General features: G+C 34.9%; 1 protein-coding gene and 1 long non-coding RNA gene across 7 annotated transcripts in view; one reads left to right on the top strand and one right to left on the bottom strand.

Annotated features, from left to right (window-relative positions):
* RICTOR (RPTOR independent companion of MTOR complex 2) overlaps nucleotides 1-26,892 on the top strand; it is a 136,012-nt gene that overhangs the window by 30,293 nt on the left and 78,827 nt on the right. For all 6 annotated transcript variants that reach the window (XM_082723410.1, XM_082723412.1, XM_082723411.1 and 3 more), the window contains one exon: nucleotides 15,633-15,730. In XM_082723410.1, coding sequence (XP_082579536.1) covers nucleotides 15,633-15,730 — 98 coding nt within the window. The remainder of the gene's footprint in view (nucleotides 1-15,632; nucleotides 15,731-26,892) is intronic.
* Nucleotides 1-26,892, bottom strand: part of LOC309861018 — a 78,163-nt gene that overhangs the window by 29,111 nt on the left and 22,160 nt on the right. The window lies entirely within an intron of this gene.

Below are 26,892 nucleotides of genomic sequence, written 5' to 3' on the forward strand. Positions count from 1 at the left end.
TGATCCCAGTACGCTGGGATCAAGTCCTACCTCAGGCTCCCTGCTTAGCAGGGAATCTGCTTCTCCCTCTCTCTGCTACTCTCCCCTACCTGTGTTCTCTTTCTCCCTGTCAAATAAATACATCTTTTTAAAAAAATCTTTATATAGTAATTGCTTTTAGTTAATTTTACTGTCTTAGAAAATGCTTCCCCCCCCAAAAAAAAAACTACTGGATATGGACATAAACAGTATGTTGGAAAGGGAATGCAGAGTAAGAATTATCCAGGCATTGGCTAGGTTGGAGAAAACCAATAGTGACAACATAGAATCTCTAAAGGCAGAAGTGAGAGCCGATCTGGCAGAAGTTAAAAATGCTATTAGTGAGGTCCAATCTAATCTAAATACTCTTAACAACTAGGGTAACCAAGGCAGAAGATAGAATTAGTGATCCACAAGACAAACTGATAGAAAAGAAGGATCAGGAGGAGGCCTGGAACAAACAGTTAGAAGCCTTGAAAACAGAATTAGGGAAATAAATGATGCCATGAAACATTCCAGTGTCAGAATTATTGGGATCCTGGAGGGGGTGGAGAACGAGAGAAGACTAGAAGATACAGTTGAACAAATTCTGGATGAAAATCTCCCCAGTCTGGGGAATGGGACAGTGTTCATGTCCTAGAGGCAGTAGAACACATCAACGAAATTAGAAGCTGGTTCTTTGAAAGAATTAATAAGATCAATAAACTACTGGCCAAACTAATCCAAAAGATGAGAGAGAGGACCCAAATTAATAAAATTATGAATGAAAGGGGAGAGTTGATGACTAACAAGGAAATAGAAACAATATCAGAAATTATTATCAACAGTTACATGTCAATAAGTTAAGCAACCTAGAATAAATGGATGCATTCCTGGAAACCTATAAACTTCCAAGACTGAAACAGAAAGAAGTTTACAACAGGACCTGATGGATTCCCTGGGGAATTCTACCAAACATTCAAATAGAAATAATACCTATTCTCCCTGAAGCTATTTTAGAAGAAAACTTTGACTCTTTGTTTGAAGCCAGCATTACCCTGATCCCCAAACCAGGCAAAGACCCCATCTAAAAGGAGAATTTCAGACCAATATCCTTGATGAATATGGATGTCAAGATTCTCATCAAGATCCTAGCTAATAGTATCTAACAGAACATTAAAAAGTTATCCACCATGACCTGGTGGGATTTACCACTGGAATGCAAGGGTGGTTCAACATTTGCAAATAAATCAGTGTGAAAGAACAAATCAATAAGAGGGGAGAAAAACCACATGGTCCTCTCAGTTGAAGCAGAAAAAGCATTTGACAAAATACAGCATCCATTCCTGATTAAAACTTTTCATAGTATAGGGATAGAGGAAACATTCCTCAACTTCATAAAATCTGTCTATGAAAACCACAGTGAACGTCGTTCTCAATGGGGATAAAATGACAGCCTTCCCTTTGAGATGAGGAACACAACAAGGATACTCTTGCCACTGTTGTTCAACATAGTACTAGAAGTCCTAGCAACAGTAATCAGAAAATAGAAAGAAATAAAAGGTATTTAAATTGGCGAAGAAGAAATCAAACTCTCTCTTCTCAAATGATGTGACACTTTACATGGAAAACCCAGAAGACTCCACCCCCAAACTACTAGAACTCATATAGTAATTCAGCAATGTGGCAGGATACAAAATTAATGCACAGAAATCAGTTGCTTTCTTATACACTAACAATGAAAATATAGAAAAGGAAATTAGAGAATTGATTCCTTTTGCTATAGCACCAAGGACCATAAGATAACTGGGAATAAGCCTAACCAAAGAGGTAAAGGATCTGTACTCGAGGAACTGTAGAACACTCATGAAAGAAATTGAAGAAGACACAAAGATGGAAAAGCATTCCATGCTCCTGGATCGGAAGAATAAATATTGTTAAAATGTCTATGCTGTCCAGAGCAATCTATACTTTTAATGCCATCCCGATCAAAATTCCACCAGCATTTTTCAGAGTGCTGGAACAAATCCTACAATTTGTATGGAACCAGAAAAGATCCCAAATTGCTAAGGAAATGTTGAAAAAGAAAAACAAAACAGGGGGCATCACGTTGCCTGATTCCAAGCTTTTTTACTCCAAAGCTGTGATCACAGAGGGTGTAGTACGGGCACAGAAACAGACACATGGACCAGTAGAACAGAGTAGAGTCCAGATATGGACCTGCAGCTCTATGCTCAAATAATCTTCGACAGAGCAGGAAAAAAATATCCAATGGGGGAAAAAAATGTCTCTTCAATAAAAGGTGCTGGGAAAATTGGACACTACGTATAGAAGAAGGAAACTTAACCATTCTTTTACACCATACCCAAAGATAAACTCGAAATGGATAAGACCTCAGTGTGAAGCAGGAAATCTATAAAATCCTAGGGGAGAATATAGGCAATAACTTCCTCAACATCAGTCACAGCAACTTCTTTCAAGACATGTCTCCAAAGGCAAAGGAAACAAAAGCGAAAATGAACTTTTGGGACTTCATCAAGCTCAAAAGCATCTGCAAGGCAAAGGAAACAGTCCAACAAAACAAAGAGGCAACCCACAGAATGGAAGAAGACATTCACAATGACACTGCAGACAAAGGGCTGATATTGAAGATCTATGGCCACAATAGCCAGACTGTGGAAAGAGCCAAGATTCACTTCAACAGACGAATAGATAAAGAAGATATGGTCGCTATATACAAAGGAGTGTTATGCCTTCATCAGAAAGGATGACTATCCAACTTTTATATCAGCATGGATGGCACTGGAGGAGATTATGCTGAGTGAAATAAGTCAAGCAGAGAGAGTCGACTATATGGTTTCACTTACTTAGGAGCATAAGGAATAACATTAGGAGAAGGCAAGGAAAAGTGAATTGGGGGAAATTGGAAGGGAAGAGGAAGCATGAGAGACTGTGGACTCTGAGAAACAAACTGAGGGTTTTGGAGGGGAGAGGTGTCGGGGGGGTGGGTGAGCCTGCTAGTGGATATTAAGGAGGGAGGGCAGGTATTACATGGAGCACTGGGTATGGTGCATAAACAATGCATCTTGAACACTGAAAAAATAAATTAACAAAAAAGGAAAATGTTCTAGTTGCAGACAGTATTTTTCATATTGGGTTTCTCCCCCCAAAATGACAGTAAAATAAATGTCATGACAAATAGATCCTTGAATGACAGCCACTTCCGCAAACTGGTGCATGTCTTCTGTGTACTGTATATGCTTGGGTATACTTTGTACTTGTGCACAAAGTAAAAGTGCTTTGTGAATTTGGGTAGAGTTCTCTACCACAGTTGTCCCATAACTGTAGTATAAGCCCAAGTATTCCACTGATTTCTGATTTCATTATGAGAAAGGAAAAGAGATGAATTCTAAGAAAGCAATTAATACTTAGTCTTTCCTATCAAGCTGCTCTTCATTTTTTAACTCAACCCGAATCATCTTTTTACCAGAAAATATACATAAATTCACAGATCATTTACAATGTAAAATAGATAATGTTGGAATGATTAGAAGATTATTAGGTAAGGTAAATAGTTAGGCTTTGGTTCTTTTTCCATCTGTTGCAACATGGTTTGTAGCACTGCTATGAATATAAATACAGTGCTTCAAAGTGTGAGGAAAGGAGCAGAGAAAGCTTATGAAGGTGGTTTTTAAGGTAGATAATTTGAATTTCTACCTTTTTCTTTTCTATTCCTAAGTGCTTTCATTTAAAACATTTTATAAAAATTTGACCAATTTGAGTGGACAAAGATAGTTACCTTGTTAAATGTATTAAGTAAATTCTTAGATTCCTTTCTAAAGCAATAGCAAGATCAGTTTGGTTAGGTTTAGGGGGATACTTTTTTGGTCCTCAGAGTTGTAAAATAAATGCAACATGATCTTCTTTATTTGCTCCTGCTTTATATAATTTGTATATAAATTATATATAATTCAAATTCTATAGCTCTTGTTATTATAATTAATCATAAGTATTATCTTATAAATTCTTATATTTTACTATTCAGAGGTCTGAAGTGGGGACTCCTTTTGTTACAAATGCTGGATTGTGAAAAGTCAAGTTAAAGTCACAGGTTTCTGTAATGTCTGTAATATACTGAGAGAGAACTGAATGTAATATATGTGTATTGCTCAGTGAATTTTCACAGATTGACACACCTGTAAACCCAGCACCTATTTCAAGAAACAGAGTTTGGTATACTCTAAAGTTTTTATGAATTTTTTTCTGAATAGTATGTTCAGTAATTTTTTTCTAAGTGATTACTGTGTTCATTTTTCTAGTTACAGGATGATACAGTGGTGAACTGAAACAGACTTAGAGTGTGAGATAAATATCAATCACATAAATAAATGTAATTATAAACTGCTGTGTATACTAAACATATGTTCTTGGCCCTGTGAAAGGCAGTATAATGAAGTAGACTGTAGAGTGATTTTATACTGGGAAATAAGGGTAGATACTAGAATCAGATTGCTTAGGTTCAAATTCTATTGTCAATTCTGGTATTTATGTGACTTTAGGAAAATAATCTCTCTTACAACTCATTTCTTAAATGAAGATGGTAATAGTAACCTACTTTATATGGTTGGTGTGGACATTAAAAGCTTATTTATGCAAAAAATTAGTATAATGTAGATTATATGTATTAGTAATTTATTTTGTCTTCTGGGTATTGTTTCATATTGTATCATTTTATTTGAAAATGATACAGAAGCATACTTCATAAAGTAGCCTCTTATCTCTTCTAGAGTTCAGATCAAATAATCCAAAGGGATATCAGAATCTAGTTACATAATATTCTGGTAGTCTTTATAGCATGTTTCAAATTTTAGTGTGTTTTGGGGCACCTGAATGGCTCAGTAAGTTAAGTGTCTCACCCATGGTTTTGCTTCAGGTTATGATCTCAGAGTCTTGAGATTGAGCCCTTGAGTTGGGGCTCCCTGCTCAGCAGGAAGACTGAAGATTTTTTTCCCTCAGCCCCTCCTCTCACTCATGCATGGAATGCTTGTTCTCTCTCTGTGTCTCTTTAAAATAAATACCTTAAAAAAATTTTAAGTGTGGATAAGGATCACTGGAGTATCTCCTGTAAATGCACATTACAGTGGGTCCCTTTCTAGCCAAACTTAGCTCTGGAATCAATATTTCTTAGGAACACAAGTTTCAAACACAAGTCTCTTGCATTTTTTTTAAATATATATATATATATATATTAAAGATTTTATTTTTATTTATTTGACAGACACATAGGAAACACAAATAGGGTGAGTGGGAGAGGGGGAAGCAGGCTTCCCGCTGAGCGGGGAGCCTGATGTGGGACTTGATCCCAGGATCACGACCTGAACTGACAGCAGACACTTAACAACTGAGCCACCCTGGTGCCTCTTAAAGTCTCTTTCGTATGTAGGCCAAATACTCAGTTATTTTGTCCCATCATTTTAACGTATAACAGTATGACATGTTTTTTGCTGTTACTGTTTTTGGTAACATATTCTTATTACTACAAATGGTTAAAAAAAAAAATCCCTAAATCTGTACTTGGCTCTAGGATTCTGTATTAGTAAATAGTATCATACGTCAGGTTAGCCAGTTGAGAAACCTGGATTTATCCTTGATTCCTCCCTCTACCTTTCCTCTAATCCTATACTTTCTTATTGCCTCTGATTCATTACTAATGGTTTCTTGCACGGAAGATTTTTTTTTTTTAGTTTTATTTATTTATTTGACAGAGATAACAAGCAGGCAGAGAGGCAGGCAGAGAGAGAGAGGAGGAAGCAGGCTCCCTGCCCAGCAGAGAGCCTGATGTGGGGCTAGATCCCAGGACCCTGAGATCATGACCTGAGCCGAAGGCAGAGGCTTTATAACCCACTGAGCCACCCAGGCGCCCTTTGCATGGAAGATTTTGTAACATCTATTTATACCTGCCTTTGTCCTCCCCACAGTCTGTTTTCCAAAGTTGTCTTTCTAAAACACAGCTGATTATGCTATCTACTTGCCTAAGTGTTTTCCCTAGTAATTACCCTTTGCTCAAAGATAACCGGAGTTTCTTAGTATATAAGACCATTGTAATGCATCTTCCTTTTCCTTTATTCTTCCTGATCACCTTGTTTCTGGGAATATATAATTTCTTGCTGTTCCTTGAGGAAAATAGCATTTTTTTTCATGTGCCTTTGTTCTCATACTATTCTTTTCTATCTTATGTCTCCCCTTTACAGTCTTTCTTTCAGTGGGTATTTATTGAGAAGCCACCATGTGCCTGGTATTGTATCAGAGGCCAGGGTTGCATGTATGAAAAAGATAGGTTTCCTGTTCTCACTTGTCTTAATGTCTAGTGAAGTCTCTCAGGCACCCTTCTTTTTTTTTTTTTTTTTTTGTTCCCATAATATTTATTGCCAACCTCTCTGTCATATATTATTAAGTGATTATGTGCTTCTCTTTTCTCATTTAATTTTGATCTCCAGGGCTGAGACATATCTTATGTTTATTAATATTTTTCACCTAGCATTTGGCACAATACATGGCATAGAGTGATCACTGAAGTGTATTTGAATAAAAGTTAGAAATCTAAATCCAGAGCTATTTCCAGGATAAGTCAGAACTGCCCTTTATAGAATACATTTATATTTTTAATTATGTAAGTAGTAAAATGGCTGTGTTCAGTCTAGTGGGGAAACCTGTGTTTTGACTATATTATTCCCGTTATATAATCTTAATGTTACATTTTTTTTTTTCTTTAGGAACTTTGGGAAGAATATTCTGTCATTTAAATGTTAAATTTAAAAATATTTTAAATATTTTAGGTTATTTATTTTAATTTTTTTTTTTTTAAAGATTTTATTTATTCGATAGACAGATCACAAGTAGGCAGAGAGGCAGGCAGAGAGAGAGGGGGAAGCAGGCTCTCTGCTGAGCAGAGAACCCGATGCGGGGCTCGATCCCAGGACCCCGAGAGCATGACCCGAGCCAAAGGCAGCGGCTTAACCCACTGAGCCACCCAGGCGCCCCGATTTATTTTAATTTTTTTAATTAAAAAAATTTTTTTAGAGAATGTGAGCCGGGGAGGGGAAGAGTGGAAGGAAGAGAGAGAGAGAGAGAGAGAGAGAGAGAGAGAGAATGAATCTCGAGCAGGATTCACACACAGCACAGAATCCGACTTGGGACTTGATCTCATGACCTGACTTGAGTCACATGAGGAGTGGGTGCTTAAGCTACTATGCCACCCAAGAAGCCCCAGGTTTTTTTTGTTTTTGTTTTAAGATTATTTATTTCTTTATTTGACAGAGATCGCAAGTAGTCAGAGAGGCAGGCAGAGAGAGGGGAGGCAGCAGGCTCCCCACGGAGCAGAGAGCCTGACGCAGGGCTCGATCCCAGGACCCTGGGACCATGACCTGAGCCAAAGGCAGAGGCTTTAACCCACTGAGCCACCCAGGCGCCCCAGTGCCCCAGTTTTTTAAGGATTTATTCAAAATTACGATTTGAAATAAAGATTACAGAATATATAAGTCTAATTATTAAGATTATATATTCTTATATCTTTTAATTTAAAAAATATTTAAATTCAATTTAATATATACTGTATTATTAGTTTTAGAGGTATGCATACATCTTTTAATAGAGGTTCTGTTCAGATGAGTCATTTACCTATTTGCAGCTGACTCTTATGTTTCATGTTCTGTACCTTGATCTTGGCCTGTATCTTACAGTTATATTATGACATGCTTGTAATAAGCCAATTAAAGATGCAATTTTTGTTCGTACCATTGTAAACCAATCACATTAGTGAACTGGTAGATGTCGCTTACTTAATTTATCCAATCAGTTACAAAATGATAATCTTCAACTAGGATCCCCCTCCCATATTGGTATATAAATCTTTTCCTCTTAAAATCATTCAAAATCAGCACTTCTTTGGAATTATAGAAAGGAAGATGTATTTTTGAATGAATAGAGAAAAGGTAGCTTTTCTCTGAGGTAACTTTGACATCCAAAATTGAAGTGGAAGGAAAGAGATCTGAACCTTTGGGTCATTGGAAAGACAGTCTTAAAATGTTACAGATCAGCAAAAGTCACTTCACTTTTACCTGCCATCGGTATTATGCAAGTAGGACATGGGAACAAGAACCCAGCAAAACTATTCTCTTCTTTTTTTTTTTTTTTTTTTTTTTTTTTTATTTAAAGCGAATAAATTTTTATTTAAGGAGTTTTTATATGTGATTACTTCCACTGCCAGTCACTGCTCATCACCATAGTTCCTCCAAAGTTAGAATCATAATCTTCAAAACAGCCCTTTTAAAAAGAACTTGATCAATCCACAGTTGTCACTGTCACTCCAGAGTTCTTTCAGCTCGGTTTCTTGCATCTCCATTTGAATACGGACATAATTTAAGAACTCCCCACCTATAATCTTTGGGATCCAATGTCTTTACTTCAGGGCCCTGTTTAGGGTCTGAGTGTGGATCTGTCTGGTTCTCAATTTCAAACACCCTAGAAAAGGAGAAGCATTACTTCCTCTTGAAAATTATCTCAAGCTGAGCAGTATAAAAAAACGTTAAGAATACTGTTTCAGTAAAAATACCAGGTTTAACATGCACGAAGCCAAGAAAACCAACGATGCCAGATACCGAGTTTCTATTGCACTGTCCTTTGAACACCCAGCAGGAATGAGCTGCTGAGGGCAGATACCATGCAGTGCGATCAAACTATTCTCTTCTGTCTCTGGGAAAAAGAAATAGAATGCAGACCTAGTTGTAAGAAAATCTTTTTCTTTTCTTTTTTTTTTTTTCCTTTTTTTTTTTTTTTAACAATTTACTTATTTATTAGAGAGAAAGTATTTGCACAAGCAGGTGGAGGGGCAGAGGGAGAGAGAATTTCAAGCAGATTCCCCACTGAGCAGGGTGCCCAACATGGGGCTTGATCTCAAGACTCTGAGATCATGAGCTGAAACCAAGAGTCAGATGCTTAACTGACCAAGCCCCCAGGTGTCCCATGTTTAAGAAAATCTTATTAACAATAGTTGAAGTTTAATTATACTTACAGTAATACCATTTATAATACAATGTGGGATACTTTGCAGAGTGAAAGGAGGTGGTATTAGTAATTATAGTGAAACAACAGATGTAAATTTGAAGCCAGGCAGATGAGATACATTGTCATAACTGCTGCAGTAGTGGTATGAAGGATATGTCATGGGAACATAAAGAGGGGGGCTTGTAGGTTAGGGAAAACCTTTCTACATCTGAGCCAGACCCCAAGAATGACAAGGATTTTTCCCAAGTTGGCTAGATAGAGGGCAGGCCAGGCTAAAGAAACCTAGTGTCTGTCATCTTGCTGACCATGTAGCCCTGCCTGTTACCAAATCATTCCCTCTCAAGAGGTGCTTCATGTCCATCATTCTTCTAAAACAGCCCTATGAAAACTTGCAGTTTTTAGTATGATAAACCTAACATTTAAGAAGATTATAATTAAATTGATTTGCTGGCAGTAGTATCAGATTTTCCTTGCACATCTCTACTACAGTATTTATATTTAAAATAGGTCAATGATTGAAAGAAGATGATTACCTGCTATAGAGAGGAAACATGAATATTTTCAGTATATGAGGAAAGATAATACTTGTTTTGCATTCCATGTGGTTACACCAGAGCAAGTGGGTGAAAGTTAGAAAGCATATTTTGTCATTGGTATAAGAAAAGGTATCCTACCATGCAATCCAAAGGTTGAAACAGGCTCTCCTTCAAGTTCTGAGTTCCTCTGCATTAGAGGTAAAAGGAAGGTCCTTTTCCCAGGGTGCAATCAGTGGGATATATCATTTCCCTACTGAATTATATCTCTCTGATATTAATAATTGTTAGAGAATTTCAGGTAATGTTAGAGCTTGAAGCAGTTCTTCCTCAACATTTGGATCTGTGGATAAGGGTGGGAAGATATATTCCTGATATGTTTGCTAGTAGAGGGGGACAGATTTGCTGCTGGCTTTTGCAAAGGTAATACCAACTATAGTAATTCCCATATGCTTTTAATCATTTATGTCTATCTAATAGATAGTATCTAATAGATGATATTAAAGATATCACTAAGTCATGTCAGATTTATGTAGTCATATTTAATTTTGTTACATTAAGTTTTTAATGCACCCTACTTTACTAGCTTGTTGCTTTAATAGCATTTTTTCGCATATAGTCACAAGTAAATCACAGAAATTATTGTTCAGCTCTGCTCCCAGTTGTAATTCCTCTTTGAAATTTTCACGAAGGCAGATGAGATGATAACAGTTTCTTCTTTAAAAATGAGCAAATCTTGGGGCACCTGGGTGGCTCAGTCAGTTAAGCATCTGCCTTCGGCTCAGGTCATGATCCCAGGGTCCTGGGATCAAGCCCTGCACATCAGGCTTCTTGCTAAATGGGGAACCTGCTTCTCCCTTTCCCTCTGCCTGCTGCTCTGCTGTTTGTGCTGTCAAATAAATGAATAAAATCTTTTTTAAAAAATGAGTAAACCTTAAAAAAAATTTAAAAATGAGCAAATCTTGGATCATAAAATAATGTTCTAAAACATGAAACAAAAATTCATTAAACACATTAATAGGGATGCCTGGGTGGCTCAGTTGGTTAACTGTCTGCCTTTCAGCTCAGATCATGGGATTGAGTTCTGCATCAGGCTCCTTGCTCATCAGGGAGCCTGCTTCTCCTTCTGCTTGTGGCTCCCCCGCTCTGCTCTGTTTCTCTCTCTCTCTCTTCCCTCTGACAAAATCTTAAAACAAAAACAAAAACAAAACAAAAACAAAAAACCCTCACATTAACATGGATATTAAGCATTTGCTTGGACTAAACACATAATTTTCACGATTCATAAAAATTGTATTTACTAAAAAATAACTTTTAACTATAGTTGCTACCATTTATTGGGTATTTGTTATGGTTAAGGCACTGTGCTAAGCACCTCAGATCTTTTAACAGTGCTTTCAAAGTAAGTAGTATTTTCACTATAGATAGGAGAAAGTGGATGCCCATGAGATTGACTTAGGGCTGTGTGGTTTTTTTGTAGATGAATAAACTAGATTTGAATCCAGTTCTTTTTCATTTCATAGTTCTTTACAGTACTCCCAAATAGCTGTATGCCAGTAGTTTTTGGTCATTAATCTACTACATGTACTTGAACCTAAATTTATTTAAAAATCAATTTTGTTTTGTATTTATTAACAGATAAAAATACTTCTATAAAGTTTATTGCAGCATGTTACAAAGAAAAATATTAAAGACATTTAAAATAAATGCATGTTTATTCACACAAATATGGCATACACTATGTATCTGTGTGTATATGTGTGCATGTGTGCCTATATGGAGACTTGAGCTGGAAGGGAATGGGTGTATATGTATGTATCTGTACATATATAGATCTAGATAAAAGGTTTGTCTACTGTAGATTTCTCTTGGTGTTTTTCTGCATGTATGTGTATGTATATGCATATGTGTTTATATAATATTAAATTGCTAGATATTTAGAGTTGGCTGTTTATTTCATTACCCTCAGAGAGATTCATCAGGAATACTCAGGACTCACAAGTTACATAATAAGAGGAAAAGAGCAACTGTAATTCTACTACTTCTTTTGTGTTTTGCTTCCTTGCTTTTGAATGGTTTGCCATCATAGCCAGCTAGCCGAAATTTTTCTTCCCCTAGGCATCTGTGGGTTTCCTAAACATCAAGGCTTCTGGGAATATCCTGACTGTCTCGTTGTGCTTTATACTTTCTCACATAGCACTGTTCTCAGGAGATAGTTTTGGAGATACTAAGTTGGAAACATTAAGTGAGAGTAGGAAGAAATAAAAAGAGGTAAACTTTTTCCTGAATTTCTTTTTGCTGCTTCCCATCTTACCAACCCCCAGTAAAAACCACATTGAGCTCAGTTTCCCTGCTACTCATCCAAGTGTAAGTTCTAACTAGTACAGGAGTTGACAGACTATAGAGCCAAACTCTGTGAGCCAAGTCCGCTTTATTGAAATAAAGCCACGTTCATTCATTGATGTATTTTCTACAGTTGCTTTCTTGGTAAAACAGCAGAATGTAGTAGTTAAAATAGAGACTTTATGTCCTTCAAAGTTTAAAATACTTACTCTCTGGATCTTTACAGAAAAAGTTTGCAGACTCCTGATGTAGCAAGTAAGGAAGAAACCAGGGATTTCTCGTTTCTTTTCCAGGAACTTTAACCTGTTATTTCCATGGGAACATTGTAGAACATGAGCACATGAGCATTACATAGTATTTCATCTAAACTGGCTCTCATATTATTTTGAGTTGGTCTAGGAAGTAGCTTCTGGAAGGAAGCAGCTTGTTTTTTTTAGCAAATATGTTATGAAGAAACTTTGAAAGTTGTCCTTAGTTGGGGATTCCTGGGAATTAAGTAAAAGAGAAAGGAGGTGAGGAGGGGAAGGAAGGGGAAAGGCTAGTTCATTTTGATTTAGATTGGCAACTGTAACACCTGCATTATTAGTGTTCGGTTCATTTTGTATTATTATTCATGAGGCAAACGTTTGATCCAGTGTTGATTTCTCACCACCTGTCAATTTTCAGTTTGTGTGCAGAGAGATTTTTTTGTTGCTGTTGTCAGTTTTCTTCTACTTGTATGTGGGGTCTATTAAAGAAGGATGTCTCCTGCTCACTGATGTATTTCCACTACCTAAAATAGTACTTGCCTATAATAGATGTTTAAATATTATTTGTTGAGTGAATGAACTCAGATACAAGATTTTATTTTTGTAGCAAGATTGTGGTTTTTCAAAAATGTCTATAATCAGTTTGTACCTGGATAATACTCAGTTTGTACCTGGATAATACGCAGTATTAGAAGTCCACAAACCTTTGTGAAGAATAAATATTTCCAGACTAATGATTTTAACTGTTGGTCCTATCAGAACATTACATAATAGTAACTGTATGATCACTTCAGTGAAGCTTTGGCGCCTGAAAACCTAATTATAAGTTGATGTGAACTGGTTAGGTTATATGTGTCCATTAGGTGAATTTCTCAACTGGCTTTAGTGATCTTAACTCTTATTTTGCAAATGCTATAGGTTCTGAATTACCTTGAAGGCTGTTATAAAATTAATATAAAGTTCTGAAATACAGTTAAACCATTTTGACACCATTGGTTTACTTAATATTTTCTTCTTCAGTCTCTTCAGATACCATTTATAATAGTGAAAAGGTATTACTAAATAATAACATTGATTTAACCTCGCAGTTCTTTTTGGTGTAATCTGATTCTACCCAGTGATGAGCTGCTTTCATTCCACTTTTTTAATAACCTCAGAGTCACTAATTATAAAGACATACACTGAGCCATTTAAAATTAGATTGAGTTACATTGGGATTTTAAAAATCCAGAATTTGTGGGAGATGCTGTGAATGATCTCAGTGTATAGCAATTTTAAAGTATTTGGAAATAGCTGGGGTATGTAGTGTGCTTAGTGGTTTGGCACTAACCAATTTGTGGTTGTCATGGCTAACACCCAGTAAAACAGAATGGAGGAAAATAGGCAGATGCAAGCTAAATGTAAAATAGGACAATGCAGTTTCATTTGCTGAGGAAAACAGTAATTCAAAACAAATAGTTCTTTGATTTTGTGTTAACAGATAAAATTCTCAAAGTCATAATGGCTCTTAGATTAAAATATCAGCCATGTGATGATACTTTTTTTCTTCTTTAGCTTGTGCTTTTGTTTTGTTTAAACAAATGGATGCTGAATATAAGAAAAGGAAAATAGCTTGCAGCAACCTGAGGAAATTGATGCTCTATTCTAGGGGAGTTGGTGGGCTGCTGACCACAGGGCCATATCTGGCTGTTACCCATTTTTGTAGAGCAAGTGAGCTAAGATTGTTTTTTTATGTTTTTGAAGCTTTTTTTTTTCCCCTAGTATTTTGAAAGATGTTGCTCTACTTTCTTCTCATTTGCCTTGTTTCTCATGAGAAGTCTCCCGTCAACCTTATCTTTGCCCCTCTCCACATAACTTGTCTTTTTTAGTATGGTTCCTTTTAAGGTTTTCTCTGCCAGTGGTTTTGAGTAACGTGATTATGATGTGCTTTGGTCTAGTTTTCTTCATGTTTCTGTACTTGGGATTGGTTGAACTTCCAGGGTTTATTGGGTTATTTTCATCAAATTTGGAAAGTTTTTATCCATTATTTCTTCAAATAATTTTTTTTATCCTCCACTTCTTTCCTTTGAGGATTCCAGTTATACATTGTCATTGTGTTAGGCTACTTGAAGTCCTTCAGTTCATTGATGTTCTTTTCATTTATTTCTTTTTTCTCTCTGTATTACATTTTGGATAATTTAAATTGCTTTGTCTTCAAGTTCACAGTTCTTACTTTCTATAAAAGTAATTATGCATTTATTCCCATCCGGTATATTTTCATTTAGACCTAGTTTTCATCTCCAGGAATTCAATTTGGATGATTTGTATACCTTTTATGCCTCTCCCAAAGTTTTTGCACATACTGGCTTTTAATGTTCTTATCTGTTAATTCTAACATCTTTATTAGTTCTGGGTCATTTTGGTTGATTAGTTTTTCTGCTTTTTATAAGTCTGTTTTCCTGCTTCTTTGCATATCTGATAAATTTCAACTGGCTGTTAAACATTGTAATTTTTGCCTTGTTAGGTGCTTCATATTTTTTTTTTTTATTTTGTATGAATTTTGACTATTGGTCTGAGACACAGTTTAATTACTTGGGATTACTTTAATTCTTTCAAGTTTTGCTTTGAAGATTTGTTAGGTGGGATAAAAGAAGTGTTTAGTCTTACTCTGACTCTAACCAATCCACATGAATTGTACAGATTTTCAGTCTGGCTCTTAGGAACAGGCACTGCCCCCTGTCCTGTGTGAACAGAGGGTACTTTCCTTTTTACTTCTTTCAAGTAGTTAATTTCCTCACACACATGGACTAGTCATTACTGTACAGACTACCAGAGGGGTCCCTTTGCAGATCTTCAGCATTCTTTCTCTTTTCTAATTCTTCTTGGTTTTCTTGGACTCTGAGTTCTGTCTTTAAATCGTGGACTGTTTGCCTGGATTTTTACCTGTTGGTACCAACACCTGGAAACTTTCTTAAGACAGTTAGCTGGGGGCAGTTCTAGGGTACAGTTGTGTGTTTCTCACCTCTCGGGGATCACTGTTCTTTACTGAGGTCCTGTATTTTGAGAACAGTGGTTTCATATATTTTGAGAACAATGGTTTTGTTTTGAGAACAATGGTTTCATATATTTTGTCCTGTTTTTTGATTGATTCAAATATTTTGGACAGTATTTTTGGTGCCCTTTGTATATTGTAGCAAGAAGTAATAGTTGGAATGTTGAATTTTAAGGTTTAGTAGTTAAATAATTCCAGGTGATGATACATGAGCTGGACCATAGGTATGAGTGGAGCAGAGGTGTGAACGTCATTCACATGGACTTTGAAGTCACCTAAGTAGATGGATTTGAGATAGAGAATAAGATTTTAAACCAAGACCAAAATTGTGGAGCTTAAATAACTGCATGTTTTATGTGTTTGGTTAGGAAAGTACTCTTCTAAAATTATGTTAATTTGTCTTGTCTTTTCTTCTAGAACCTTCTGACAACTTAAGGGAGATTCTCCAAAATGTGGCCAAATTGCAAGGAGTATCAAATATGAGAAAACTAGGACATCTGAATAACTTTACTAAGGTAAGTAAGTAACTCATCTAAAATTTGTTATTCCTTATTATACTTACCTCAGATGCTTTTTAACTATCATTAACAAGAAATTAACAAGAAATTCTTGAGTAGTCACCTAATATATTAGTGCTTTCCTCTGCTGCTTTTCATGGATTTTGTCATGTGTTATTAATTTCAGTGTATTTGAATAATGGAAGTGTGTGCTTGTTGCAAGAAATTTGGTAGGTTCAGAAAGTAAAGAAAAAAAGGTCACTAAGAAATCTATTATTGGGTCTTCACTGTTTTTCACATGGTATATTACTTTTACCTTTTTAATACTCATTTTTATGTGATAATATATGATAAATGTTGATACATAAGTACGTGTGTGTTTTGCATTTCATAGGCATAACCATTATTCTCAGAGAAATATTAAAACTTCCTCTCTGTTATCCCTAATACTCTAATTCTAATTTTGATAAGAGCCCAGTATAAATGAAGAGCCCTTGTCCCAAACAAATATTGACTTAATCTTTATTAGAAACCAAGAATTCTTGACTTTGATAGATGGATTGATATGTTTTTGATCATGGTAATGCTGGACAGCCAACTCTTGGAAGCACTAAAAATGCCTGTTATTTGAGATGATGCCATAAATAGGAAACAGAATGGTTCCTTTGGGAAATTTTTTTTTTTTAATTTCCTCTATATACATTGTTCTGCTGCATTTAAATTTGGTATTAATTATATGTTTAACACCTTAAAAGTGTGACCCATAGACGAGCAGCATTGCTGTCACCTTGGCGCTTGTTTGAAATGTACTATGCTGGCCCTACCCCAGACCTACTGAATCAGAATCTACATTTTAATTAAGATTCTCAGGTGAATTTGTATGTACATTAAAGTTTGAGTGGCACTTTTTTAATCCTTCCAAAATGTTTAATTCTTTGCTAACTAAAAATTAAACTATGGCTTTGAGTTTGTTTTACTTCACTGAACTAAAAGGAGATGAGAATATAGTCACTATGCAACAAAACCATTTTTTCAATATGGTGACAAACAGTAAATATAAAATAGATTGTTTTTTTTTTTTTTCCATAGTTGAAGAATGTGTTTTTTTTTTTCTTTAGTGAAGTTTTAGAATATTCTGGCATCTATGAGGGACAAGAAAATGATATTTTAAATGACCTGAAAAAACATTGAATAGGTGCTTGAGAAAGAGTTTTCAAAAATATCCCTAGGTATATTGGCATTTTTTAATGAATGTAATGAAAATCTTCCAAGTGCATGTTTCAGTGTGCTTGTCAGATAATGTCAAGTCTTTGAGACCCAGAATTCGTTCATGATTGTAAATTGTACATCCTCATTTTACTCCCTTCTATTAAATTTTCCAATTTTACATGACTATTCATCACTCAACTCTATTATCACTTGCCTAGATTTAACCATTAAAAACAACTTAATACAGATTTATGTCCTGTTTGAACTCATGGTTCCTGTCATAATCAGGTTGATATCTAGATAATGTAGTTCCACATCTTTTGCCAGCTAGGATTCTGAAAGTTGGGGATGGATGTAAGGATGACTGATTTTTTTTAAATATTACTGTGGCACTAGTATGGATCCTAAAGCAGTATTAAAATTCTAAAGCAGCACCTTCCAGTAGAAATGTAATGTGAACTGCAAATATAATTTTAAATTTTCTAATACCACATTAAAAAAGGAAAAGGAAGCATGTGAAATTATTTTTAATAAAACTGCTTTCTTTAATCCAGTATATTACAATTATTATCATTTGATGTGATTTGTATAAAATATTAATGAAATATTTAACATTTTTATACTAAATCTTTGAAATCAAGTGTGTATATTATGCTTATAGTGCATATCAATTCAGAATAGCCACATTAACAGTGTTCATAGCATCCTGTGGCTAGTAGATACCAACCATAATGGACAATACATACATAGAGATTTTGGAATAGAAGTAGTTTAAACATTTATTTCTATGAATCTGTTGGATACTTTTCTTTTTCCCTTCTATATTCTCCGTTTATTTCTGTGTCCATCCCTGCGTCTTTTGGGTTAAGGGTTGGGTGCTGTCTCTCTTTTCCCTTTTCCATTTTCCTTGTTCCTCTGTCTTTGTTTGAATTTTTCCCACAGTATTTCACTAAGTTGTTTACTTGGTCTTTCCTTGATTTGTGTTCTCCTAGTCTTTCTCCCTCTTCTCCTTCCCTTCACTCTCTCCTTCTCTGCTATTTCTTTCTCCCTTCTTCTTCATCTCCTCTCTCTTCACCTTTCTCTAACCTCTTCCCTTTCTCTCCTTCCTTATTTCTCCCTCCTTTCTCTCTTCCCTCTCTCCTCCTCTTTCCCCATTGTAGTCCTGTAGAGTACAGAATGATTTATCTCCTTAATAAAGGCCTTGGGCTTTGGGGCTTTTTGTATTCTTGTTTTTTTATTTTGCTTTATCCTCTCACTGTAATTTTCACATTTCCCTCTGGCCCTCATAGCAGCTTAGAGCAGCTCTTTTATTTGCTATTATAAATTATTTATGGATTTAAAAACCATAAAACCAGATTTACTAGGATTTGTCTACATTATGCGGGACTAAACCTTGACTCCGGGTCTGAGGGGCGCTCTCATTAGTGAAGTCCATGAACACTGCACTTGATAAAATCAGTTTGGCTGCCTGGTGATAACAATGGGAAAAGCATGGGCTTTAGATCAAGTAGATGGAGACTTACAGTCCAGCTCTGACCATAACTAGCAAGGCAGTCTTGGGCAGATTTCTTTACTCAGGTAATCTTGATGCTGTTAAAAGGCAAGGTCATTATAGTACCTGGTATATAGTAGGTACTTCATAACAGATAACATAGCATCTTTTAACCTGGGATTTGTTTTTGTTTGCTTTAATTTTTTTGCCATTTTCCTGGGGTTTTTTTTTTTGGCTGATTCTAAGGACATGAATCTGCTTAATAGTTCAAGTTGCAGAATAGTAAGCTGTTACTATAACAGGGTTTTTCAACCTCAGTAATTCTGCCATAATGGACTAGCTAATTATTTGTCTTAGGAAGCTGTCTTCTCATTTGTAGTATATTTTATAGCATCCGTGCTTCTACCCCCAGATGCCAGTAGCATACCTCCACCAGTTGTGATAAGCAAAAATGTCTCCAGACATTGCCAGATGTTTCCTGGAGGCAGAATTGCCCCTGGGTAAGAACCATTCCTGTAAATAAGTGTCAGTAGATTTTATTATAAAATTTCTTCAGATACCTAGTGCAAAATAAATGCTTAGCAAATTTAATCATAATATAATGTATCTTTGAATTCCATTTTGATGGAGAGCTAGGTTCATAAACATTTACATAGCTGGTATTTCATGTTCTTACAGAGTAAAATTAGAAAGTCTCAGAAATCTCTATGAATATCCCTATAGAATAAGAAATCTTTATAGAATATATATATCTCTATAGAATAAGAAAATAAAAATAATTGATGTCACTTAGTTAGACTAGTTAGGAATTAGTTGGCCACCCTTCTCTTTGTTCCCATAACAGATTATGTGTGTCTACTAAATTTTATTATTTTGTTATTACTATTTGTTTTGGGTTACTATCTTATTAAATTGAGTTTCTTATCGGAGAAAGACAACTATCATATGATCTCCCTGATATGAGGAAGTAGAGATGCAACGTGGGGGGGTTTAGGGGGGTAGGAAAAGAATAAATGAAACAAGATGGGATCTGGAGGGAGACAAATCATAAGAGACTCTTAATCTCGCAGAACAAACTGAGGGTTGCCGGGGGTAGGGTGGTGGGGTTATGGACATTGGGGAGGCTATGTGCTGTGGTGAAGTGTGTAAACCTGGTGATTCACAGACCTGTATCCCTGCAGCTAATAATACATAATATGTTTATAAAAAAATAAAAAAATTAAATATTAAATTAAATAAAAATTAAATAAAAAATTAAAAAAATTATAAGAAAAAAGTAAATCGAGTTTCTTAAACATAAGAAACCTGTAGTATTTCTTCTTCTGCTCTTATATTCCCTTTTACTCCAAAGTCTGGTATATAACAAGTATTTAATTAAAGTTTTTATATTATATAGAGAAGATTTTGCATTTTAAATATGAGTTTTGGCTGTATTACTATTTGTTTTGTTTTTTTAGTATAAGCCTGCTCTTAGGATAAACTTAATTTGTAGATCAATGGGGCTAAAATGTTGTATAGGGTAGACCTCTTCTGCAGAATTAAACTTCCTTTTAAAGTATGAAGAGAGGGTGCTAGTGATGTGATCCTATAACCATGTGAATGTCACACACCCATGCTTGCCTTCTGACATCATTTCACTAGATAAAGTAATGTGTATAACAGACTACTGATGAATATAATCTTAGTATCCTATTTTTAAAACTGACAACATGCTTATAATCTAATGACCTATTTTTTTTAAACATGAAAATATTTCAGCTTTTTACATTCTAAAAGTTCTCTTTTCCTGTGTTTAATCTCCTATATTCTATACTGAAAGCTCCAAAAGAATCTTTATTTTGTTCTATGTTGAAAAAACTTGAAAAATAGTATAAGCTAAATATAAAAAATTAAAACAGCACAGAATAATTTATACTAAAATGTGAAAGTCCTTTCTCACATACCCTTCCCATCCACCTCCCCACTATGACAAAAGTATCATTCTCTAGAGGTAACCACCAGGAAGTAGTTATCCTTCTCTGGTATGATTGTGTGTGTGTGTGTGTGTATGTGTGTGTATGTGTGTGTTTGTTCCACTGAGTTGTGAGAATTAAATGAGCTAAACGAAAATGTGTGCTTAATAGAGTACTGAATTTATTTACCATTTATTACATGTGCACAAAGGGTGTTTTGTTTGTTTTTGTTTTTAAAGATTTTATTTATTTATTTGACAGAGATCACAAGTAGGCAGAGAGGCAGGCAGAGAGAGAGGAAGGGAAGCAGGCTCCCTGCTGGGCAGAGAGCCCAATGCGGGGCTCCATCCCAGGACCCTGGGATCATGACCTGAGCTGAAGGCAGAGGCTTTAACTCACGGAGCCACCCAGGCACCCTGGTTTTTTTAATGAGATCATGACATATATTGATTAATAGTTTGTACTTTTCCGCTAATATATTATAGGATCCTTTCCTTTTCTATAAATATAGATCTACTTTTTTAAAGCTGCATGTATGTGTGTGGTTAGATATATGTGTGTAGATGTATCCACATATATATTTGTGTATGTTTACAAATATATTCGTATTTGTACATATGCATACATACATATGTTGTGACTTAGTCCACCATTAAAAAATGTTTTTCCTAGTTCTTTTTGCTATTTTAAATAATGTATAATAACACTTTTGTGTACTTTCTTATGCAGAGTAGGATTTAGAAGTGTGATTTCTAAAAAAAAGTAAAAAAAAGCATTTTCATTTTTTATTTTAAAACCTGCTTCTAAAATGCACTCTGAAAAGACCATGTTGTAGAATTCTTATCTGTGATAAGATTTTTTTCTTTTAAGTTTGGCTTATTCTGTCTGTTCTTATTTGTGAGAACTATTCATTTAACCTTCAGAACAATATGAGTAAAATGTGAATATCAATTGTGCTGTTTTAATTGATCATTATATATTTTTAAAAGAGATTATATTTATTTATTTGATAGAAAAAGAGAGATCACAAGTAGGCAGAGAGGCAGGCTGAGAGGGAGGGGGAAGCAGGCTCCCCTCTGAGCAGAGAGCCTGATGTAGGACTCTATCCCAGGACCCTGAGATCATGACCTGAGCTAAAGGCAGAGGCTTAACCCACTGAGCCACCCAGGCGCCCTGATCTTTATATTTTTTAAAAAATAATAATCTTAAAAAGCATCTCAGACATTTTTATTACCTAGAAGTAGTTTAGACTTCTGTCTTACCTTTTTAAGATTATGCTATTGTTGATTGCTCCTATTACATATTTTAGTTTTTATAAGAAAGTCTTATAAAAAATAAATTCAACAAACTTAATTAAACTGAACTGAAGTAAAAAGAAGTTATTTGCTCTCATGATGAGAAAAAAACATATGTTGGGTCCTAATTTCAGGTAAAACACCCCCAGGGTTGAAAAACCGTTAATTGTATTTTATCTTTCCATTTCTTAGCTGACTTGCCTTTTTTTTCTTTTTTTTTTTTTAAGTTAGCTTCATTCTGAAACACTTTCCATTTAGCTAAGATACATCGTCCTTACAGTTTTTAATCATAAAAGCAGAGGGTAGCCCTCTCTTAACCATCTTCTACATGAACTATCATTTTGGTCATGTTTAGCTAGGCATTGTGACCGATAGTCATAAAAACAAATGGGATGGGAGCAACAGAAACCCAATGAAAATGTGATATCTAATAATTTTACATATTAAGTGACTGTTACGATGCTAATTCTAACGTTTTGAAAGGTCTTTACTGACTTCTGAATGTAACCCATAATTTGGTTCTCAATATAACCCATTTATGTGATAGGGCAGGCAGTGTTAACATTTTAGTAACTTAAAACAACTTAAAAGCAATAATTATTAACCACCACTGAAAACATAGCCCTAACATCTGTTGCTATCCCTGGACAATAGACAGCAATTATGACAAACATGCTATGTTTTGTCATAAATTGATCTTTTTAGTTGTTACTTGTGATCTTCATTTCCAACTGACTGGGCATTTTTTTCAGAAGTGTTTCTTGCAGTTGAAATGTTTCTCTTGCATTGTTTTTTCTTTTTCAAAATGGAGGTTGAGGATTTTTTATACATACATACAGATTTAAAGTAGAATGGAAGATTTCCTAAGCTTTAACGAGGGAAATTACACCCTTTTCAAAATACTTTTCGAAATGTGAGTTTTGAAGACCATAATAATAACTTTGAGGGTTTCTTTTAGCTTTTCATCAAAACTGCTAACTCTAACAAATGTTAAATCATGGGCAGTCCTATATTTTGTGTCTAGGCGGGTGGGTAATTTAGAAACTATATGTTTCCCTGAGTCTACAGTTTTCTACAAGGATCTGGCACATGTGAAAAAGATAGTACAGAAATGAGAATCAAGTACACATTTAGGGGAGAAACCAACCCTTGACAGGACAAGACTTCATTTACTTTCTTTCTAGGATTTCAGAGCATTTTGTTTTATTAACATGCATTGCTACTGTAATAAAAAAACAGAAATAGTGCCTTTTTAGAACTTGAGTTGATATGTAAATCATTGTTTCAAGAAGTAACATTTTTTCCCATTTTAAAAACACAATATATTTATTTTTAAAGATTTTGGGGGAGGGGCAGAGGGAGAAGGAGAGAGAGAATCTCAAGTGGACTCCACCCAGAGCATGAAGCCGGATACAGGGCTCTATCCCACCACCCTGAGATCACAGCCTGAGTTGAAATTAAGAGTTGGTCGCTTAACCGACTGAGCCACCCAGGCATCCCAAAACACAATATTTTATATGTTGATACAAATAAATTATAAGCTTCACTTTTCTATTAAATTTGAGTTGGAATGTGTCCAAAGTCTAAGTGATCATGATGCATCATAAGCAGTTCTTTTTTTTTTTTTTTAAGTAATGTACCATATAATAACAATGCTAGTAATCTTAAATACCTGGAAATCTCAAATAAATGCTAAATTTTGTTTAATACTGTCAGTAGTTAATAGTTTTTGTGTGTGTTCTGATCCTTTGAAATGGGCAGTTTTTGTTATGTGTGTTTTAATTAACTGTTTTGGAAAAAATAATATCACTTACTCATATATAACCAGGGTGCAGTTCTCCAGACTTTAGAATAATACCATTTTTGAGGCTGGAGAAATGAAATAAAGATGGTAATGTTCAGTTATTTATTTTTTATATCAAATCTCCCCTCTCCCTTTGCCCCTGTGTAAATAATTCTAATACAGAATTGTAGTAATATTTTTCACAGTGGACTCTGGACTCAGACTAGTTTGGTCTGATTTCTGGTTTTATCACTTACTAGCTTTTTGGCATTGAGAAGTCATATTATCTACTATGTCTAAAACTCATTTGTCTTCATTTCTAAAAATATTATTTTCTAGGATTAGCAAGATTAGTAGTGAATAAATGTTACTTCCATTCCTATTCATGAATTTTATATATGGATAACCGTCCCCAGGTTATATAATACTGATTCATTATAAACATTTCCAAAATACAGAAAAGCACAGAGAGGAAAATAAATCACCTTGACCACACTTTCATTTTTGGTGTCAAAATTTTGATGTTTAGACTTAAAAAATCTATCTTTAAAAAATATATATATATCTTTTAGAATTTTTTCTTTGTCTTACCAGTACGTTATGTCTGTTTTTCCTCCTTTTAAATTTATATTATAAATTTAAATATTATATAATATTGATGGCTACAGGCGTTTGCTCCTTTTGAACATTTTCCTTCCGGTTCCTTACCATTGTAATAATGTTACAACCCACCCTATATTTAGATTATTTTGTTAATATAAATCACCAAAAGTAGATCCCTACCCTAGAGCATTTTTCCAGTTTTTTTTACAAAATGTTTTCAGTTTATAATCCCACTGACAATATTTTGTCTTATTTGGTATTATCATGTTAAAAAAGCAATTTATGGCATTTTGGTAAGCTTTATTTCCAATGATATTTTTCATTGTTTTTGGTTCAGATTTTAGGGCATAGGAAGTATGTCATGTTTATTTATCAGTTTTGTTCTTCATTAAACTCTTTGTACATTTTCTTGTCCTCTTCTCAGTAATCTCTCTCTAATTTCTTTGGGCCTTTCACATTGTAAGTGCCTACTCATTGTAGGCCCTACTTTGCTATGTGAGGGTCTAACGTTAGGGGCTGAATTGTGTCCCCCTAATTGATTTGTTGAAGCCTTCACCTGCAGTGCCTCAGTATCAGTTTGTATGGGGAGATAGGCTCTTCATAGGCAGTGAAGGTAAAATTAGGTCATTTGGGCGATCCCTAATCCAATGTGACTGGTGTCCTGATAAGAAAAGGAGATTAGTATACAGATATACACAGAGAAATGACCATGTAAAGACTTGAGAGAACCTGGGAGAGAGGACCCCAAAGCAAAGAACCTCTGTCAAAATACGTTGATGTTCTAGCTTCCAGAATCATGAGAAAATAAATTTCTACGTTTCAGCTACCTGGTTTGTGGTATGTGTTACAGCAGACCCAGCAAACTAATATTGGGCTGTAACCTTTGCTTATCATAATTTTACAATATTTTTGACTAATATGTTAATAAACTTTTAATTTTAGGTATGCAATTGGTTTTTTAGATATATATAAACTTTCCTCTTTTGTCTCAAAACTTAGGAAATCTTACGTTTTATTTTAAATCTGTATATCTAAAAAATCCTCATCCTCCATGTTTAAGTACTTAAAACATTGTGCAACAAAATGCAATAGAAATAACAAAATTTTTTATGCCATTTGAAAGTTTAGTGTAAAGCTTCTTTGTCATATTTCAGAACTTTGAGGATTTTAGAGGTATACCAGTATTACCATTTTGTATAAAGACCTGTGAACAAAAGTTTTTACCTTGTTTTGCCTGTTTGCTTATTTACACAGCATTTTCTTACCACACAGAGTGATCATTTGTATAGTTTCCTTTTCTGCTATGAAATATTGTAGTATCTGAGAGCTACTCTGTTCTGATCCCCTTACCTATTATATTTGGAACATTTCTTTTTTCTTTTCTTCTAAAGAAGAAACTGGATAGGACATTTTATAAGGAGCCTACCAATAGGATAGGATTAGCTTTTTTTTTTTTTTAAACCCTGCACTATTGTGCCCTTTGAAATATATTCTTGGGTCTGTTCTTTGCCCAGACAAATGTGAGAGCCCTTTGGTTGGTTTATTCTGTCTCGTTAACATGTTCATAACTTCATACTGAAGAATAATAGCATTTGGAATCCCTTCTGCATGTTACTTAAATGGTCAGTCTTCTCTTTCATCCATTTTAGTTAGGCCCATTGAAGAACTTGAGAAACTTATATAACTTATTTTTCAAAACTCAGACTAAAGTGGTATATAGTCATCCAGGTGGGAGGGAAGTAGTGCCAGTATTAGATCAGTGTTCTTAATGAAAACAAGAAAGAAGGTAGCAGGAAACTGCTCAGTGGACAAGAAATGTAGGAGCCAGAGCTTCAGAGAAGGGACAGTCTTGTAGAGGTGAACTTTACTTCTCCGACAACTTTTGCCAAGAGATACTGGCTAGTGTAGAGTATGGGCAGAAAACTAGGACTCAGACTTTAGGCCCAGGAGTACTGTTACTAAAAGACAAAAAAGGAAAAAGACAGCACAGACCTTTTGGTGGAGACCTAGGGGAGATCTAGTAGAAGGAGATTGTTGGCTTTACACATTTGTTGAATCCTGAAACTATCTGAGATGGTTCACTTAAAAATCTAAACAAAAAATATTTGAAAGTAAAATATTTGAAAGTATTTGTAGTGTTTTCTTAAGACAAAAATTAGGTATGCCATCCTCTTGGGCCTAATCCCTTCAACAACAAGTGAGCTTTCATTTGAAACATGGGGATCAAGGAAGAAAAGGAAAAAGGGGAGATAGACTGAGTCTTACCAGAGCAGCAATTTGTCTGTACTTAGTATTGTCCAGTGACCTAACAAAGAGAAGGTTAAACCCTCAATGGAGAATGATAACATCAGGAATCTCTGCAAGTATTTATATACAGAGTTTACAGAATCCACCAAAAGGCAGGACTACATGACTACAGCAAAAGGAAAAACAGATCCAGAGATGGTCTACATCATTCATATTCATTAGATAATAAGCACTTTAAATATTTAAAATATGATTTATATGTAAAGAAAATAGAGGATCCATGGAGAACATAGGTGAAAAAGAAGATTTCTTTTTTTTTTTTTTTAATTACTGGAGTTGTGTAGTTAAATGAAAATGCAAGAAGGGAAAGACAGTAGATCTAAAATGAAAACTCAAGATTAGCTGTACTGGAAGACAGATAAATTGAAAATGTCCAGTCAGAGCACTAAGATAAAAGAGAAGGGAGTAAATAGAGAAGAGGTTTTAGAGATTTGCAGTATACACAAAAAGATCTGATACTTGAATTACCAGAAAGAGAGAAGAGAGGAAATTGGGCAGAAGTAATTTTGAAGAGATAATGTACAGAATTTTCTAAAAAT

The sequence above is a fragment of the Mustela nivalis genome (assembly GCF_964662115.1).
Source record: "Mustela nivalis genome assembly, chromosome: 3".
NCBI classification, from domain to species: domain Eukaryota; kingdom Metazoa; phylum Chordata; class Mammalia; order Carnivora; family Mustelidae; genus Mustela; species Mustela nivalis.